This window comes from Mastigoproctus giganteus, chromosome 7 (genome assembly GCF_048544385.1).
Source record: "Mastigoproctus giganteus isolate SK-2022 chromosome 7, ASM4854438v1, whole genome shotgun sequence".
NCBI classification, from domain to species: domain Eukaryota; kingdom Metazoa; phylum Arthropoda; class Arachnida; order Uropygi; family Thelyphonidae; genus Mastigoproctus; species Mastigoproctus giganteus.
The window spans coordinates 41,301,837-41,320,809 of record NC_143581.1 but is presented as its reverse complement, the minus strand read 5'-3'; the positions used below and the strand labels follow the sequence as shown (position 1 = coordinate 41,320,809).

Genomic DNA, 18,973 nt, shown 5'->3' with positions numbered 1-18,973 from the left:
GGTCTCATCAGTGGGTAAATAGGCACTGTGAAGTGAAAGACCTGGCGACCTAGTTATGAGAAATATTAGCAATATGTGATATGCCAGATGGCATATAAATTTGAAAAATCAAGTAAATATTAAGGGAAAATGGTATATAACATTTTGCAAATGCTACATAACTTTATGCAGATGTTCTCCAACATTACTGTAAAGGTTGGGGCAATAGCCTCAGTTTTCTATTTAGCTGCAAACTAGGTTTGCTAAAATGGAAATAAACACTAAGGAAAATTAGTGTTGATACTGCTGAACCATAGTATGAAAACTAATTTTGCAAAAATAAATAAACTACTGTACATAGTTTTTTTATGTACAATATACATTAAATACAGGGGTGGACAAAATAATGTAAGCATTATTGATAAGGGTTACAGGTATGCACTAATATGGTGTTGGGCAACCATTTGCTTTTAAAATAGCTTGCATTCTACATAGAATAGATTTAAATAAATCTTGAAGATTTATTTGAATCTTTTCCTCTAGCTCTTTGGGTGATGAAGAAGGAAGAAATCTGCTTCTCACTCCTCTCCAAATATGCCTTCAGTGGCTTGATAAACATTTAAATCTGGTGATTATGCATGCCATGGGAGATGACTAGACTGTTTCATGCTCCTCAAACAGATTGAACAAATCTGGCTGTGTATTGGAACATTATCATCTTGAAACATGGCATCATTTGTGGGAAACAGTGTTTGCACCATGGGTCGAACCTGGTCACTCAGAATATTAAGGTAATCTGTGGCAGTAATTGGCCCATTCATGTGACGATAGGACCTAAAGAATACTTAGATATTGCTACCTAAACCATTGTTGATCTTCCTCCATGTTTGATGATTGGCACAACACAGTGAGGATGATGTGTTTCCTTTGGCATTTGCCAAGTGTAAACTCTTTCTGATGTTGAGAAAAGTGTGAATGATGATCATCTGAAAATATGACATGTTCCAATCATCAAGTGTGCAGTTTTTGTTGTTGTTGTTGTTGTTATTTGGTTTTTAGGAGCATTAGCAACTAAGGCCATATTGCTCCGGGATATGCGGTGGTCAATCCCTGACCTTTCCGCATCCTCCGTATTTGGTGGTGACGGGCTCGAACCCCGGTCTAATCAAGAAGCATGTGCTACGCACTGCTGCTCCTTCCCACCTGGATACGGAGGCGCCGCAGTTTTTGTGACTCTTATACTGTTGCATTCTCTTTCTAGTGTTACTATCAGTGATGAGTGGCTTGGCAATATAGGCTCTGCCATAAATTTCATCTTCAGCTTTTAGCGTAAATTTCATCATAAATGTAGCGTGAAGTTTATTTATGCGGTCTCTTGTTGTCATACTACATTACAAAACTCAAGAAAATTAAAAAAAAAAACAGTTTTACACTAACTGTTCTGTATGAACTAAAACAATGCAGAGAATGGTTTTTTGGAAGAGGAAAAGTGAAAAATTTCACACAGTTATTTCACCAAAGTCTCAATATCAAGTGTTTTTGATAATACATCTGATACAACAGGTAATGGACTGTGTATGCCCTTTGAAAGGCCAAGGCCATAATTCTCTGGGCTACTTCATATTCTTTTAGATGGAACATGGTCACTTACAAATGGATGGGAGTTGATGTGTTGATGTTTACAAATGACAATTTTAGAAGTTATAAAAACACTCACTAAATGATAATGAATCATTATGTCAGTGTGATGCTTCATGTACAAATTGGGAAACTCAGAAACTCAATAATCAATTGCTTAGTATCAATCAGTGTTTCTAGTCTTATTTTATTTTTTGTGAAAACCCCAAACACTAGAGGTATTAGATCTCTGACATGTTGCTTTGGTGAATGGTCAAAATAATGGGATGTTAAAATGTTTGATTTTAACATTCTGTTGTTTTGAGCCTTGTGTTTATTTATTTTGTAATCCAAAAAACCACCTGAGAATCAGACAGTTTCAAGTTTTATAACTCATTTTTATAAACATAGCTATAAAATGGGTGGTGGTAGATGTACTACCAGATTTAGGTGGTTTCATTGTATTAATATTATGTCAACACTTTTTGGATGGTTCTCCATTTGCAGTTGTATTAGTAAAATAATCATAATGATTTTATTAGTATGACTGCAAAATAATCATAAAAAATGTAATATCCCTGTTACATAGTTTATTGTAATACGTATAAACGAGTATGACATTTTGCAGTAATCTGTATATGCTTGGAGAAAAATGTAGATATTAGTTTTGGATTCATTTGTCTTTTAGTACCCGTATTACTAAAGAATGCACATAATTAGCCAGATCTAAACCATTGTAGGTGTGTGGAATCAGTCAGAAGTTTTACAGCTTTTGTTTATATTCTCATAGGTAAAATGCCACTGAAATTAGGGATGGAGTACATAGTATAACTGAAGCATCTTACTTTCAGTGAAGTCACTATTATCAACGAAACATTAACAACATGACTTGGAAAAAGAATTAATAACGTTCTCAAACTTAAGAATAGTGTTTATTATAAGAGACATGAAATTGTAAATGTTATATTTAATATAATCATCTGTAATGTTTTAAAGACCTTTACAGACTTTTTTCCTCCCTGTTAGATGGGTTGAAGCAGCTGAAAATGTTGCAACTTTATTAACAACTGCAGGATTTACAGCTTTAGTTCAAGAATCAACTTTTGACAGTAAGTATAAAAGTATGCCATTGTAGGAATGAAAAACATGTTGCTGTTAATTATTAATGAATTGTTTGCTTAGATCTAAATGAAACAATGAAGCTTACTTAAAAAAACTGAAGTCCTATAAAAGATAATGTGAAATTAATCAGAACCTGGCCTCTTAAATTATCTGGAATTTGATTAACCTCAAGGTTTGTTCCATTTTGTAATGAAAATTTTCTCAGACACCAGTATGTTTAAAAGCTTATAATGGGGTTGTATATGAATATTCTTTGCTGAGTTTTGTCCTGGTCAGTACTGAAATGTGAATTCTGAAATATCATACTTATACTAACAATAGTTTTATTATTTTTTAAATAATTACGTAACTGGTGCATTATAGCTAAAGTAGCTTTTGTGCCACAAATTCCCAAACAACAACAGTAGCAGCAATTATTTAACAAATTATCAGTTTGTGTATTCCCAACTCCCAAATTGTGCATTTATTAATACAACACAGCACTACAGGAACATTGTCAAGTGGCCTTAATCTGTAACATTGTTCAACTAAATTAACAGTTGTTAAATATTGACCCTGAGGAACTCAAAGGGTCCCAACTATGACACTGCTGCTATCAGCTCACTCTGTGTGATATGTGCACTTCAAATCTGTTGTTTTTGTCACACATGGTATCTGTTTTTAGCAAGGTGCAAGAGAAAATATCATCAGAGCAGTATGCCTTTTTCAAGCTGTTGACCATTCAATCAAGTTATTTCTCCTGGACAGGTTGCAGATGTCAGTGAATTGGGGTTGCTTGAGAGCATTGACTTGGATATCTGCTGTTATATCTGTTTTGTGGAGGATATGTATTAATGAATTTGCCTGCCATTGTAATCTGAGATGAGTGTCTGCACTGTCATTTATCCATTGTCATCCACTAAGTGTTCCATCCTGCTTTCATTGTGTTCATTCACTGTCTGTTTTCTTCCACATTGTGTGTAATATGGAAAGCTCATCAACATCAGCAGTCATCCAGGAAATCACAGCATTTTCTCAACCTTATGCTTTGCACAAATTGTGCCCTCATTAGCATGTGGTGAATGCTGCCACTGTTGCTCAATTTCTATTATTACACTGGGACAGTTCATTCTTCCCTGTCGTGGGGAGGTATTTATATTACATTGGTAGTTTAGTGTATTTTTATTTTTTTGAACTTATTCATATATACCTGAGAAAAGGGGTTATTGTTCATATATAAGGCAACTACAAGGATTTTCATCATTACATGTTATTATACTTAGAGGACCCAAAGAATCCTAGCAAAACATTTCCAAAGAAGTGGCAGTGCTGTCAGTAGCCTTAAGGTGTTTCCTTCCGTATACTTTAACCCCCTCCCCTTTTCTTTTGGGATGGAAACACCTCAAGAATGCATATCTTGAACTGAAGTCAGCTGTTTTAGTATGGAAATATTCATATGCATTATGCCTAAAAGTTGGAATCACATTTATTTTTTCTTAATTTTCAAAGTTTTTATTAAAATAGGACTGATTTGTTTATCAATTTTTATTTGTATTCTATTTTTGTATATTTTATATTATGTATCAAAATCAAAAAAACTTGAATAATATTTAAGAAATACTTAAGAAATTTATAGAATATTAAAGAATTATCCAGAAAGGTGTGGGAGACTCCTGAATGTGTAGGATGTTGTAGATGATTCTAGAATATTCCAGTAAGTGGGAGTATTGTTTCAATATTATGGAAGATTTTAGACGATTTTAGAGTGTTTTTCAATAATATAAATTGAGGCATAAGAGCTGTAACTTATAAAATCGAACAGCTGTCATTCAGAAAGAGTATTTGTGTAAGTTTTTGTGTATTTCGTGATAAACACAGCTAGACATAAGGAACTGCATCTTAAATAAAGAAGTGCTATTATAACTCTATAAAAAAAGTTATTCCATCAGAAGTATTCTCAAAAAGCTAGGTGTTTCATGTAAATGAGTGTAAACTACCATTCAACAATTCAAGGAGACTGACAGTTTAAAGGACAAACCACAATCAGGATGACTATGCGTAACAACATAAGATAAGACAATAATATTGATTTCTAAATGCAATCTACGACTTACTGCAACTGAAATCCAAGCTGAGTTCAATAGGAACAGAGAAACTTCCATATCTATATCCATTGTAAAACTTCATCTTAAACAAGCAGGGCTTCATGGTTATGTAGCAGTTTGAAAACCCGTATTAAAACCAGAAAATCGAAATAAGCAGTTGGCTTGGGCTAAGCACCATCAACATTGGACAACTGAAAAGTCGAAAAATGTACTGTTGATGGTTAATCCAAATTTGAAATTTTTTGATCTAAGCATAGAGTTTGTGGGACTATCAGCTGAACAAAAAATGGTGCCACATTGTTTAATGACTATAGTCAAGTAAGGTGGTGGTTCTTTCATGATCTCGGGTTGCTTCTGTTTTTCTGGAGTGCATCGTCAGAATTGAAGGAATTTTAAGAAAAGAAGACTAAAACATTCTTGAACATAATGCAATATCCTCTGGATTTCAATCTTGTGGAAGAAATTTTATATCAAGGTCAACAAGACAGTGACCCGAAGCGCAGCTCTAAGCTGTGTAGGGATTTTTTAGCAACTAAACAGCAGGAGGTGGTATTACAAATTATCGTGTGGCCACCCCAGTTGCCTGACTTAAACCCAATAGAGCTTTTATGGGATCACCCGGACTGTCAAGTCTGTAAAGTCTACCCATCTTCACAAAATTTATGGGAACCTTGCGGATTTGCATGGAATAATGTTAGTAAAGACACTATTATAAAATTAATCACCAGAATTCTGTCTGTGTAAGGAAGTGATAAAATTTTATTAAAGATATTTTGATGAAAAATCAGTGTATTTGTTAATATTAATCATTTATTTTTTTTTTTTTTTTGCTGAAAAATTTTCAATGCTTAAATAAAAAATCTTAAAATAGTTTGTGTGTTTGTTTTTTTATATTAAACCTTACATTGTTATAGGTAATTTCACAAACAAAAAAAAAAAGAAAACTATTGTCATATGCTGTGAGTCCAAATTTTTAGGTGGGAGTTTTGTCATGAGTAATTTATAATTGCTAAAACATTTCAGATGTTTTACAAGTTTTGATCGAGTGGACAAAAGAAGGTTTGGATTTTATGACAGCCATAAAACAACCACAGACAGCATATAAAGTGAGACATCTTAAAGCTGGTATTAGACTTTCTACCAGTTTGTTTATGACCAGTGAAAAGATCATAAAGCAACTTTTGGTAGGTATAAAGGAAATAATAATTTACATTATAACATTATATGTGTGATCAGATTATTATATTATTCAATTATTTAGAAATAATAATGAGTATGTACTGCTAACTTTACTGGAATTTGTCTCTAATTTCCTGTTTATTGAAAGTTAATTTTTTTTTTCTGAATTTCAAACAATTTTGTGTTGTTTTAGAAATATTCATATTTGGTGTTTTCTAAATATAGATTTGAATTTATCAGTATGGGCTCAAAACAGCCATCAGGCAACTGTGGCCCTGCCCACATTAGCACAGAGAACAGCATGTACCAAGCATGATCTACCAATATCATATTTTTGGTTTATGTTGTGATTTTGGTTCATTTTTATTTACACTTTTTTGCGTCCTTTTTTTTTTTTTTTATGCATAATGGCAGTAGTTATTTTTTTTTATGCATAATGGCAATATGGCCTTAGTTGCTAATGCTCCTAAAAACCAAAATAACAACAAAATCAAGGTTTATTCTTTAATAGATGTCAAATAAACTAATGAGACTCATGGCAGAGAAGAAAAATGCATGGGATGCATATAAATTATCAGGAGACACAGATGCCTATGGTAAATATAAGATGGTCTCTAAGGATGGTAGGCAAGCAAAGGGTGGGGAGTTAAAATTTAAAACAGTAAAAGATATGCAATCAATAACAAAGAACATGGCTCACACAAATTGCAAGTAACACAATACGCGCAAGTGAGAACGGAGTAACGAGGAGTTACAAAGCTTTAAAAATAGGAATGAAGAGAAGATCTGAAAATTAATTTTTTTATATGATTGGAAGATTCCATGGAAGTGTACACACATTTTACCATAATAACCCACAGAATTCCAGCTGTCGGTATTATTGCAAATTCAATAAGATCGAGTTTACTATCCATTTATGATAGATTGCACTAACAGAAAGCCCAATAAACAGGTGACTGCTAATTGTTTTATGGTTGTGACCTCCAGAAATCCGACCGAACTACGTGGTACGGTCGGAGACAATCGTGGGGTAATCTCCAGTGCTGCGGTGTCCTGCCCCGATTAAACGGCATTTTGTCCCAATTAAGCGAAGTAAACCCTGGCTATTTTCTCGATTGGGTTCTGTTTTTTAAGATTTGTCCCAAATAAATGGCTGCGTCGATTAACCGGTGGCCCAAATAACCAGAATCCACTGTATTATCTATATACGGATATATACAGAGAGAGAGAATCGGATCTAACAGGCAGAAAATTGAGTGATGGTGCCGCAAAATAAAATAAGTTACTTAGGGGTGCCGTTATTAAAAAAAGGTTGAAAACCACTGAGTTAAGCTTTTAATACTGTTGCACGTGGAAGACTACTGTACAAATTGGAGCAGTATGGCATTAAGGGCAAATTGCTACAATGGAAAAGGATGGTTGAGTGGGAGAAGACAGAGTGATAATCAATGGACACTGCTCTTTGTGGACTAATATTATTAGTGGGGTCAACGTTCGGTGTTGCTCCAATTGTTGTTTTCTGTATTTATCAATGATATTGATGAAGGTATATCAGGGTTAATGTATAAGTTTGCAGATGATACGAAGGTTGGCAGGGTTGTTAATAACAGTATTGATAGTACACTACACAACAGGACCTGGAAAGGTTGAGCAGATGGGCTGAGAAGTGGCTACTGAAGTTTAACATTGACAAATGTAAAGTGCTGCCTATGAGTGGCAGTAACCCCGGAGTAACATACCAACAGGTTGGTACTACATTCAGGATAGTGCAGAATGAAAAGGACCTGGAAGTAATTGTGCAGTCAGATATGAAGTTTTCTGAGCAGTGCAGAATGGCAGAAAGAGTAGCTGATGGTGTTTCATCAATGATATACAGGAATTTTGTTAGCTGGGATTAGGAGGCGATTTTCCCCTTGTAAAAAGCAATGGTCAGGCCAGACTTTTAGTACTGCATACAGGTCTGGAGACCTCAATTTAGGAAGGATGTACAGAGAAGGGCAACAAGGTTGGTGATTGGAACAAAGGGTTGCTGTTACCAAGAAAGGCTAAGTTCTGCAAATTGCAGCATCTGGAGACTAGGCACCTGCGAAGTAATCTAGTTGAGGTGTATAAGGCCTTGAATGGTGGGGAATCTCCCAGTAAAGTCGCTTTTCTGTGAGCAGAAGCTTTTAATACATTAACTTCATCATGATGCCCATGCGCGTCATGGGATTTTTAATCTGCTTATAGGGGAAACCACCCGACTTTAGAACTACATCCACTCCCTGACTTACATAAGGGTTGCATGGAACTCTACGTAAGTTGGAATTTCCCCAATGCTTGTGCAGCACTTGCAACTGTGCTTGCTGAATTGATTGAATCAAAAAAGAAATGTTTGACGAACACATAAATAGAATTATTTATTGTATTTATTCAATTTTTTATCTCATGCGCAGGAAAAATTACAAAAGGGTGTAATTTAAAAAATTTCAAAATTATAAAATTAAAAAAGAGAGGAGACAGGAATGAATTATCAACTACCATAACAAAAGATTAATCTTTTGTTGTGGAAGTTGATAGCCTAAATAAATTTAAGGCTGAGCTGGACAGGTATTTGGAACGAATGGAGGGGTGAAATGGGAGTGGTTTTTTTTTTTTTTTTTGGCTGATGCTGCATAAGCTTGCTTTCTTGCATCATATGCCTCTACTAATGCTAATGCTAATAAATTAGCCAGTGGAGCTCATATTTTTTCAGGGAAGTACAACAGCATAGAACCCTTCAAGGGTGGCACAAGTATAGCCAGAATGTACCAAGGACCACACACACACACACACACACACACACACACACACACACACACACACACACACACACATTAAAGAAAACGTCAACAGATGTTTCAAGATGAAAAATAGATAAAAGAAAATCTTTTGGAGAATCACAGTAACCACTTTATAATGGCATCATCAACTACTGTGAACCCCACAGTTGTATTTCAGTTATGGCCTGTTTATGGAAGGTGAACTGACCATGGATGCCCCTGTATGACTGAGAAAGACTGATAAACTAAAAGCACATGCTTAAATATGGTAGGCACTCTAAAAAACTGAACCAACAAAGAAAATAAATGCAAATTCAGTGTCAACCAGAATCATTTTACAAACATAAACATAATGCAGGTATTCAAACTGAACTCTAATTAGTTGGGAAATCAAACTAACTAAACTTGAACAGGTAAAATTAGAATAACTAAATTAACAAAAATGGAAGTGGTACTACTTCATAACCATAACTTGTTACAGTTAGTAACAAATTTCCATATGATAGAAAAGTGTTAAGTTAGTTGATTAGCTTACATATATTTTCATTTTTTTAAGGTTAGGGAATTATCTTTTTCTGTACTTTTCGGGTTTATTTGAGACACAAAGTCTAAATGATGCATTAAGGTATCAGTATGCTTTTTACCTTATTATTTCGTTTACTGAGATTATTATTTCATTTATTTTCTTTACATTTTACTTTAATTATGTGAAACTTATTATTATAAAAGTTATTTATCTGTAGGACTGTCACATTCCAAAATATTTGCTTCAGCTTTACGATCAGCCATACATGACATTACCAATTAAATTACTTATTCTTCAAGCACTGGATGCAGTTACCTACACAAAAATTGGAGTTAAATTTCTTCTTCGTCAGGAGATGGAATTTGATCAGTCAGATATGCACACTATTTTTAGTGATGCAAATGGTAAGTGAACTTTCTATTTTATTTCTGTTGATAACAAATAGTAGTAATCCTTATAGAAAAATTACTGGTTACTGAAGTAAATTATATAACATGTTTGGTTCTCTGTGTTCTCATAATAATTAAACTAATAGTTGCTTACGGGAGAAAAAACAAGTTTTCAGAACTGAAATCAGTGTAATGTGGGAATGTTGCAAACACTTCTATCAGGAAATGAAGGGTAATTGAGACGAACAGTTTAAATTTTAAGTTCAAGATAAAATCATAATATAGTGTTTGGTACAGAATTGGTCCTTTGATACACATTACTTTTTTGTGTTATTTCCCAACACTGATATAGCACACAGCACACATCCCATTTGTAGATCCTTTCCACGAATACACAGTTCAACCTGTCAGGTGTGACATTAGAAAAACAGCCCCTTGATCTTGCATTTTGTGTTTAGTAATTTTGTTGTAAGTGGTGGTTTTATCCTGGCATCTTTTACAAATTACCACAGGGAAAAAAAATATTCTATAGGTGTCAGGTCAGAGAATGTGGTGGCCAATCAGTTGTCTAATTTAGCTAATTCACTAAAACAGCCTCTCACATTGTGCTGGAAACGAAGATACATGATCTTACTGAAATAGTATTTCCCTCTGGATAATCATTATGAATTTGGGGAAGCTGAAAGTTCTCCAGTATATATTGAGGTACACAATAGTTGTAGCAGTGTTTTTAACAGAAGAACACTTATCACTGAAAATATTATCTTCGGTGAAGCTTTCAGATTAAGGAAGGATGCCTGTAGGGAACAACAGACAAATCACCCCATCAATGAAGATTTAAAATGACAAATATTTCTATAACACACTAACATCTTGACTAGCATGATTAGCCAGTTTGTGTAGTGATGAGTATTTTCCTCACAGTCTTCCAAAGTTTTTGTACCACTTACCTTAACATGTTTTAAATTTGTTGTTTATACTTGTGTTATATACTTGGTTTCTACAAATCAAAGTACATGTCAAGCTTGCCTATAAAGGTCCCCATTTTAATTTTCACCACCAGATATGTTTGTGTATATATGCACACACACACACAGGTGCACTAATACACCAGGTGTTTCAGTTAAAAGACACTGTTGCTTATTTCTAGGTTTAGGATATTTGTTGGTTTTTTTTATTTTTTTTATTTTCTAATGAAAACCCCAAACATGAAAGGTATTAGAACCTACAGTGCTTAGTACTGAGTATGAGTTAAAAGATTGAGAAGACAGAAGAAGATACTTGTTGACATTATATTTTGAATTTCTGCAAAATTGTTGTCTGGACTTTTTTGACATACACTGATGAGCCAAAACATTGACCGGTGAGTCGTTATGTGAATTGAAGCAACTGCAGTGAACTGTGGCACGTGCATGGGTCGGGACACTGTATAAAAAAACACCTGATACTGAGCTCCGTTAATCAGTGTTACTCTTGTTCTTCAGATGGGAAAGGCAGCAGACTTAAGTGAGTTTGACAAAGGCCAAATTTTAATGGCCAGACGACTGGATCAGAGCATATCCGAAACGGCACGGCTGGTGGGGTGCTTATGGCCAGCCATGGTTAGTACCTACCAAAAGTGGTCGGAGGAGGAGGGGGAACCCACGAACCGCCAGCGAGGTGTTGGATGGCTACGACTCATTGATGCTCGAGTTGAGCGAAGGCTCTCCCGGATGGTACATGGCAACAGAAGGGCGACTGTGGTGCAACTCGCCAGTAATTGGAATGCTGGTGATCGGAGTAATGCGTCACAACACACAGTACATCGAACCCTGCTGAAAATGGGGCTGTGTAGCCACAGGCCTCTCCGAGTGCCCATGCTAACCACGGTTCACCGGCAACAGCGCCTACAATGGGCACCCGAACATCGAAACTGGGCCATAAGTGATTGGATAAAGGTTGTTTGGTCTGATGAATCATGTTTCCTGTTGCACCATGTGGACGGCCGGGTATGTGTGTGTGTCGTTTACCTGGGGAAGTGATGGCGCCTGGATGCACCTTAGGATGAAAACAAGCTGGTAGCGGCGGTGTCATGCTCTGGGCGATGTTCTGCTGGGATACCCTGGGTCCAGTCATCCATGTGCTGGGCACTCTGACGTCTACCACGTACCTAAACATCATTGCTGACCAGGTACACCCTTTCATGGCAACTGTCTTCCCCTCTGGCGGTGCCATCTTTCAGCAGGATAATATGTCATGCCACACTGCCTGGATTGTTCGAGACTAGTTTGTGGAACATGAGGAAGACTTCCAGGTATCAATCCCATGAACATCTGTAGTGTGTGTTGGAACAGCAACTCTGATGTGCGGCATCTCAACCACAGACCTTACAGGAGTTAAAGGATATGCTGGTTACATGTTGTTACCAGATATCACAAGACACATTTACAAATCTTGTAGTGTCCATGCCTTGCCGGGTACAAGCTGTTTTTAGCTGCACGTGAAGGACCAATGTCATATTAGGTAGGTGGTCATAATGTTTTGGCTCATCAGTGTATTTGGTCTGAAATATTTGAATTTGATATTAAAATTGGATTTTAATTTCTTAGAATTTATAATTTCTAAATTAAATTTTGTCCAATCAACTGCTTTTTTGTCAGTGGGAAAGTTGTTCCGTGCCCTTGGTTTAGCCTGAAAATGTCATCAGTGTACTTCTGGAAACATAAAACAATTTTATTTGATGAAAAAAAAAACACAAACATAACAGTATAGCATGAGTAGAGGTAATGCACACTGCCCTTGTGTAACCAGCAGTGCTACACATGCATACTGCATGCAAACATTACATGCACCAGCTTGTTTTGTTTTTCTTCAAATAAAATTCGTTTATGTTCATCGTAGAAATACTGTGATGACATTTTCAGGCTAAACCAAGGGTAGCGCACAACTTTTCCATTGAGAGAAAAAAAAAAAAGCAACTGAGTTAGCAAAATTTTAATTTGAAAATCATAAAATCTGGACGCCTTCATAGCCAGGTGGGCAGGAGCAGCAGTGCGTAGCACACGCTTCTTGATTAGACCGGGGTTCGAGCCCGTGCCCACCAAATATAGAGGATGTGGAAAGGTCAAGGAATGACCACCGCATATACCCAGAGCAATATGGCCTTAGTTGCTAATGCTCCTAAAAACCAAATAAAACAAACAACAAACATAAAATCTGAATGGTGATACTTAGTCTAATTTTAACATAAAATTCCGAAATTTCATCCCAAACATGGCAAGAAAGCTCTAGATGAAAAATTGTCTATACCGAAAAATAACTGAAGCAGAGTGTGGGCATGCACAGATACCCACACACACAAAATTACCAAAAGTTAACTAGACCCTTTCTTCAAATATTCCTCTGGGGTTGGGAAAGTTCTGATTCATAATAACTGCAATATAATACACCAACTGTATAACTGAAACTTTATTAAAATAGAAATAATATTATAATATAAGACTGGATCAAATTCCAAATTATAAAATAAAATATGCTGATTGTATAATAAAGGCAATAAAATAATAAATAAAATATAAAAAATATCAATTACACTATACGGAATAAAAGCGATAAAAGACATAAAAACAACTGTAGCTTTCAGAGGCAACTGCCTCCTTTATGAACAGTAAGACTTAACTTGTTGCGGTACATCCTTAAATAACTGCAGGATCACAGCTGGCAGTATCCTCCACACGTGTGTGGAACTGGAAATGGCTCGGGAGTATGCCAGGTGGACCCGTTCATCCTGTCCAAGAATTATGATTTCAAAGGGGAGATGAATACGAATTCCCGTCTCTATTAATGGTATTATGCTCAGAAATGAAAATCTTCAAACTCTTGAGCCATTTGCGGTTCCAATATCTGTGTGAACTATTGACTATGACGGCATCGCGAGGTGAAATTTGGTGGTTCTGCTCACAAAATGTTCGGCCACAGCAGATTCTTATAAACTGCAGCCTTTATTATATTAATATGCTCCCACATACAATCTTTGAAATGGCATTTTGTCTCACCAACATAGCACTCCCCCACTTGTACCTTCCATGGGTACGGGATCCTTAACCGTTGATATGACTGTGTGCAATCTTCTCCCAGTTGCCCACAGTGTGTCTGGCAAGTACATAATATTTGGGAGATTTGCTCAGTTAAGCCCAGGTAGTATGGAATGTATGTGGTGGCAATGTGTGTGAATGGCCCTCTTCTTACGTGTTCCGCTTCCCAAACATATTTATCCAAGACCTACTAGGGGTCTTGGATAAATATTTTTATCCAAGACCCCTAGTAGACCCCTAGTTTTATCTACCCAAATTTCCTGAGATCTGCTGTGATACATTTAATCTCATCCTTTCTATCCTCAGAGGCACTACAGGGGACCCAGCCCTATCCAATAAAGCCCTAATAACACTATTCTTGTGATTGTTGACTTGTGCTGTGTTGTAATGTGTATATTGCCCCCGGCACTTGGGTTTTCTGTATACACTCATTTTTACTCTGGGGCCATCTCTATAAACTAAACACATCAGGGAAAGGGAGGGTACCATCTATTTCCACCTCCAAGGTAAAACTCAATAAAAGGGGAGAATCTATTAAGAAAACTGAGAACCTCATACAAGGGCAACTGTACTGTTGACATATCATTTCCATGCATGGGGGAAGCAGACACACCAAAAATCTTAGGCTTGAGCTCCTCCATGGCTAGGTTTGCTATAGAAACATCGGATATTGTTGATCTAGAGCATTCTAGTTTTGCTGTAATGGTACAAACAGATTGATAGCTAATTTTGCATCCTATGATGACAAGTGGGCTCGACCCACATACTGTATTTTGTTAATCTTCTTATTTCTAGAATAAATACATTTGCTTTTTTACTCATTCCTGACTCATGGATAGTTGATATTGTTTGCTTTTCCAAATCGCAGAGGTGTTCAACTCATAGCCGTATAGTGTATATGCAAATAGGATAATTGATTGGGATACTAGTACCAATATTCAGTACACTTATCAAGTGCAGGCAGAGCATCCTGTATGTAGATGGCTTTTAGAGGCTAATTTTCATGTTCTGGCTTAAACCCTAGAATAACTCATAATGATGGGGTGGAGAAACCTATTCTCTCTCTCTCTCTCTCTGCTTGAACTTTGCTTCCCAATTGAAGAGGAACATCAGACCTCTCCAAATGAGTGGCAAGGTGGCAAAACCATATACTGTCATGGAGGGCATTTTCATCACTGCATTTCCCTTTCATTTGGTATCTATCGTGGGGGGGGTGGGTTGTATTTTCACTACTGCAGCACTCCTAATGATAGACACCACAGCTGAAACATGCTGGTGGTAAACTTGAAGTATTTAGGTGCAAAGCATTCTATTTGATTTTGCCTTGAACAGAAAAATAAAAAGTTGCAGTTTTAAAAGTGTTCTTTTACTTTTGAATTATCCTGTATAATTGAAAAATAGTGAATTAAATATTAGCAATAATTTTGGAAGTAAATCAGTCTAATTAATATATACATTCCAACACGGTTTTGCTCTAACACGATTGATAAATTGCGGAAATCCTCACGCAACACATATAACACGGTTAGAGAATTTGTGGCAAACCTCGCATAACACGGTATTATTGAGCTATTGTGTGGGGGGGAAATCCTTCTATTATGTTGGATGTAATTTTTCAATATTTCCATTCTTTTTTGTAAATCCCCGATGTTGACTCGCTAGTAGTTATGCAAAAAGATTATTGCAAAATCCCTGTATTTTATTTTGTTGGAAGATCCCTGTGTTAGGTTCTGTGCTATCGAACGTGTGCTTGTTTGAGACCATAAAAAAATTGTGACTTTTAAGGTTTTTGTAAGGTTTTTTGGTTTTTATTTGATCATTTATAAATTTTTTTGAGTATGTATTACTAAACTTTGTTCTTAAGAACCGTATTGGAATAATTTCTTTGCTGTGAATTAAATTCCAGCCATAAATTTTTACCCTCAGATCTTTTTTTATTTTTATCCTGATAAAAATAAAAAAAAATAACCAAGGACTTTAAAGATTTGGATTAATCTCTTTGGAAACAACAATCTCTGAAGGAGAGATTCCAATGGAGAAGAGACAGAAAAAGGCCTCTAGAAGAAAGTGCAACGAAAGATATATTCAGTATGGATTTTCAAAGAGAGGTGCTGATGATGCAACTGTTCCATTATGTGTCGTTTATGGAGTAACATTAAGCAATGAAGGATTGAAGCTTCAAAATTTGAGCAGACATTTAGAGGGAAGATATCTGATTCTAAAAGTTAAGCCTATGAGTATTTCCAATGACTTAATTCAGCAGCGATAGCTCAACAAAAAAATTTTTTAGTCTCTTTGCAAATTGCTAAATGGAAAAAGCCATGCACAATAGGGGAAACATTTATAAAACCAGCAATGATAGATACACAGAGAGGTTCTTGGCAATAAAGCTCTAAAAAGATTGCTACAAATCCCGCTTTCAAGTGATACAGTTAAGCATTGCATTGAAAGCATGTCTAACGATGAAGACTCAACTGATTTCCTGTCTGAAAAAATCAGACAGGAAATTTTCTCTCTTCAATTAGATGAATTTTTGGATAATTCAAACAGTGCCATTTTACTTAGATATGTTAGATATATCTATGAAGAGGAATTAAGGATGTTTTAATGGTTTCTAGTTTGCCAACTAAAATGACAAACTCAGAAATATTCCATGTTATAAATGATTACTTTTCAAATAACAGCCTGGATTGGAATGCATCATTGGTCTTTGTACAGATGGTGCTGCTGCAGTGATAGCCTTGCACTCTGGAGTTACTGCAAAAGTTTGCAAAGTTGCACATGACAATTTTTAAATTGCACACTGCACGATATATTACAGTTTCGTAGTAAAGTAATGGTTCCGGAACTATTTCATGTGTTGTGTGAGTGTATTGAAGTAGTGAATTTCATCAAAGCCAATGCACTAAATAACTCATTATTTAAAGTTTTTTTTGTGCTGGATGGGTGAAGAACATGTGACTCTATGGAAGTTATATGTTGCATGAAAAGGTGTTATGTTGCGTTTTTGAAACTCAGAGAGGGAATTAGGAGTTTCTTGGTTCTAAAGAAATCAAAGCTAGCAGAGTTGTTCGATAACAAATTGTGTTTCAAAATTGGCATATTTGGCAAATAATTTTTCACTTCTTAATGAACTAAATTTGCTATTACAAGGTCCAAAGGCTTCTGTCTTCCACCTTGCATCTATGATAGAAGCATTTAAAAAGAAATTAATTGTTTGGAAAAATAGGGTAGATGGAGTATTTGATGTGTTTCATTGTTTTTTTGGAAGGTGTTGACAGAAGAGGGTCTAGCATTAACAATATTGCCATCTTGTTTTTGAGCATTTAGATAAACTGGAAACCCATTTCAATAAATATTTTCCATCTCAAGATGATCCTAGAATTGGTTTTTTGTGGGTACTAGATCCATCCATTCATTCATTCTTACTGAATGTGAAAAAAATAAGTTGTCAGTTTCAGTGCAAGAAAGCCTCACTGAATTAGCAAGTTATTCAACATTTAAATCTTTATTTAAGAGTTTGCCATTCTGGCTTAAAATTAAACAAGAATATGGGCAATTTAGTGAGATAGCTGTTAAGAAAACTGTGCCGTTTCCTTCAACATATCTTTGTTAGACAGGTTTTTCTGGCATGACAACTCTAAAAACTAAGGAAAGAAACCATCTCCAACTTGAGCCTAGAATGCCACTCGCTGTTTCTTGCATTACACCAAGAATTGATAAAATTTATATTCTTATCAACGAGGCACAAGCCCAAGTTTCTCATTAATAAAAAAAAATTGTAATTTGTCATCTGGTTTTCATTAATAATTTATGCAACAATATTATTTTAAGTTATTATTACAATTATTAAATCCTTAAAAATTTCTAACAATTGTTATAATAAATGTAGCAATATGTTGATTACAAAAAAGTGAGGTTTTTCTTGTTGATTACAAAAAGGTGAGGTTTTTCTTGTTGATTACAAAAAGGTGAGGTTTTTCTACCACTTTCTCAAGAACCAGTGGGACCAAAGGTTCTTGAGGAAGTAGTGGGTGGGATGTAGGAGGCAAAAGATTGAGAACCACAGTTCTCTGTTCTAGGGAATCATCAGGATATGGATAACATTTTTGTTTTACTAATTGATTAATACATATCAGCTAGTCTGAACTAGTCTCTCCTATCACTAGAAAACCAAACAAGAAAGATATGTCAGAAATCTGTACGTTACAGCCGCAGTTACTGATGCACCGACGAACTCAACAATAACATAGAATGCCAACAATATCTAAGAGAATGGAAAACTGCTTTCTCCTCATGTTTCAATAATTGCAACCAATTAACACTACAGAGTGTTCTGGGAGATCGTCATGATGTGGATGACATTTTTGTTTTCTTAAAACATTAATAAATATCACATTTTCTAAATTTCACAGGTGAGATGTAGAAACAAGCCTTTAACAGAAAATTTTATTAATGAAATCAGAATGAGAAAATTGTGTGCACTTTTCTAGAAAAGAGCACAAACATGCATTAGAACTTGGTATTTACAAAATAGCAAGGACATAGCTCGACTTCTCTCAGTTGTATCTTAATGATGGTATTTTTTGATATAGGCTATTCAGATCTATCATCATGGAGTTTAGTTATGTATCTTTGCAGTTAGTTATGTATCTTTTCCCTATAGAGCATTCATGAAGCTGTCATCTCTCTCATGCTGATATCTGCCTATAGCTCTTAGAGCATTATGATGGTTAGGGATATGTCCACTTTTTTGGATACATATTCCTATGGTTCTCGTAAAACTTTGGAAAAATTGAGAGGTCCCTCCTGATAAAAGTATATCTTTAAAAGTGAAACCTGTATTTTATATTTCAATATAATTACATTACTTTTTTGTGCTGTTTTATTTTCTGTGAGATTTATGAAACTTTTTGACCTATCTAGATTTTTATATCTCTGTGCTAATTTTTTAATACATGCAAGTTGTGATCAAAAAGTATGGGGACTAACTTTGTAGTTTAAAATTGTATGTGGTAGCAAGTTGCAAACTTGTTGCATCATGTTTGGTGACTCAATTGGACATAGCAATGCACGAATTATACAAATAAGTTAAAAATAGTATGCATTGAATAGAATGTATTTTGTGTTTTGTTGCATTTTAAAATGAGTGATTTTACTGATTAGATGAACTTGCATCAAATTTTGTTTAAAATTTGGGAAA

General features: G+C 35.4%; 1 protein-coding gene across 2 annotated transcripts in view; it reads left to right on the top strand.

Moving 5' to 3' along the window:
- The window catches only part of vir (VIR_N domain-containing protein), a 346,195-nt gene that overhangs the window by 43,766 nt on the left and 283,456 nt on the right, over positions 1 to 18,973 (top strand). For both annotated transcript variants that reach the window (XM_090377624.1, XM_090377623.1), the window contains exons 9-11: positions 2,623 to 2,705; positions 5,826 to 5,986; positions 9,526 to 9,712. In XM_090377624.1, coding sequence (XP_090233750.1) covers positions 2,623 to 2,705; positions 5,826 to 5,986; positions 9,526 to 9,712 — 431 coding nt within the window. The remainder of the gene's footprint in view (positions 1 to 2,622; positions 2,706 to 5,825; positions 5,987 to 9,525; positions 9,713 to 18,973) is intronic.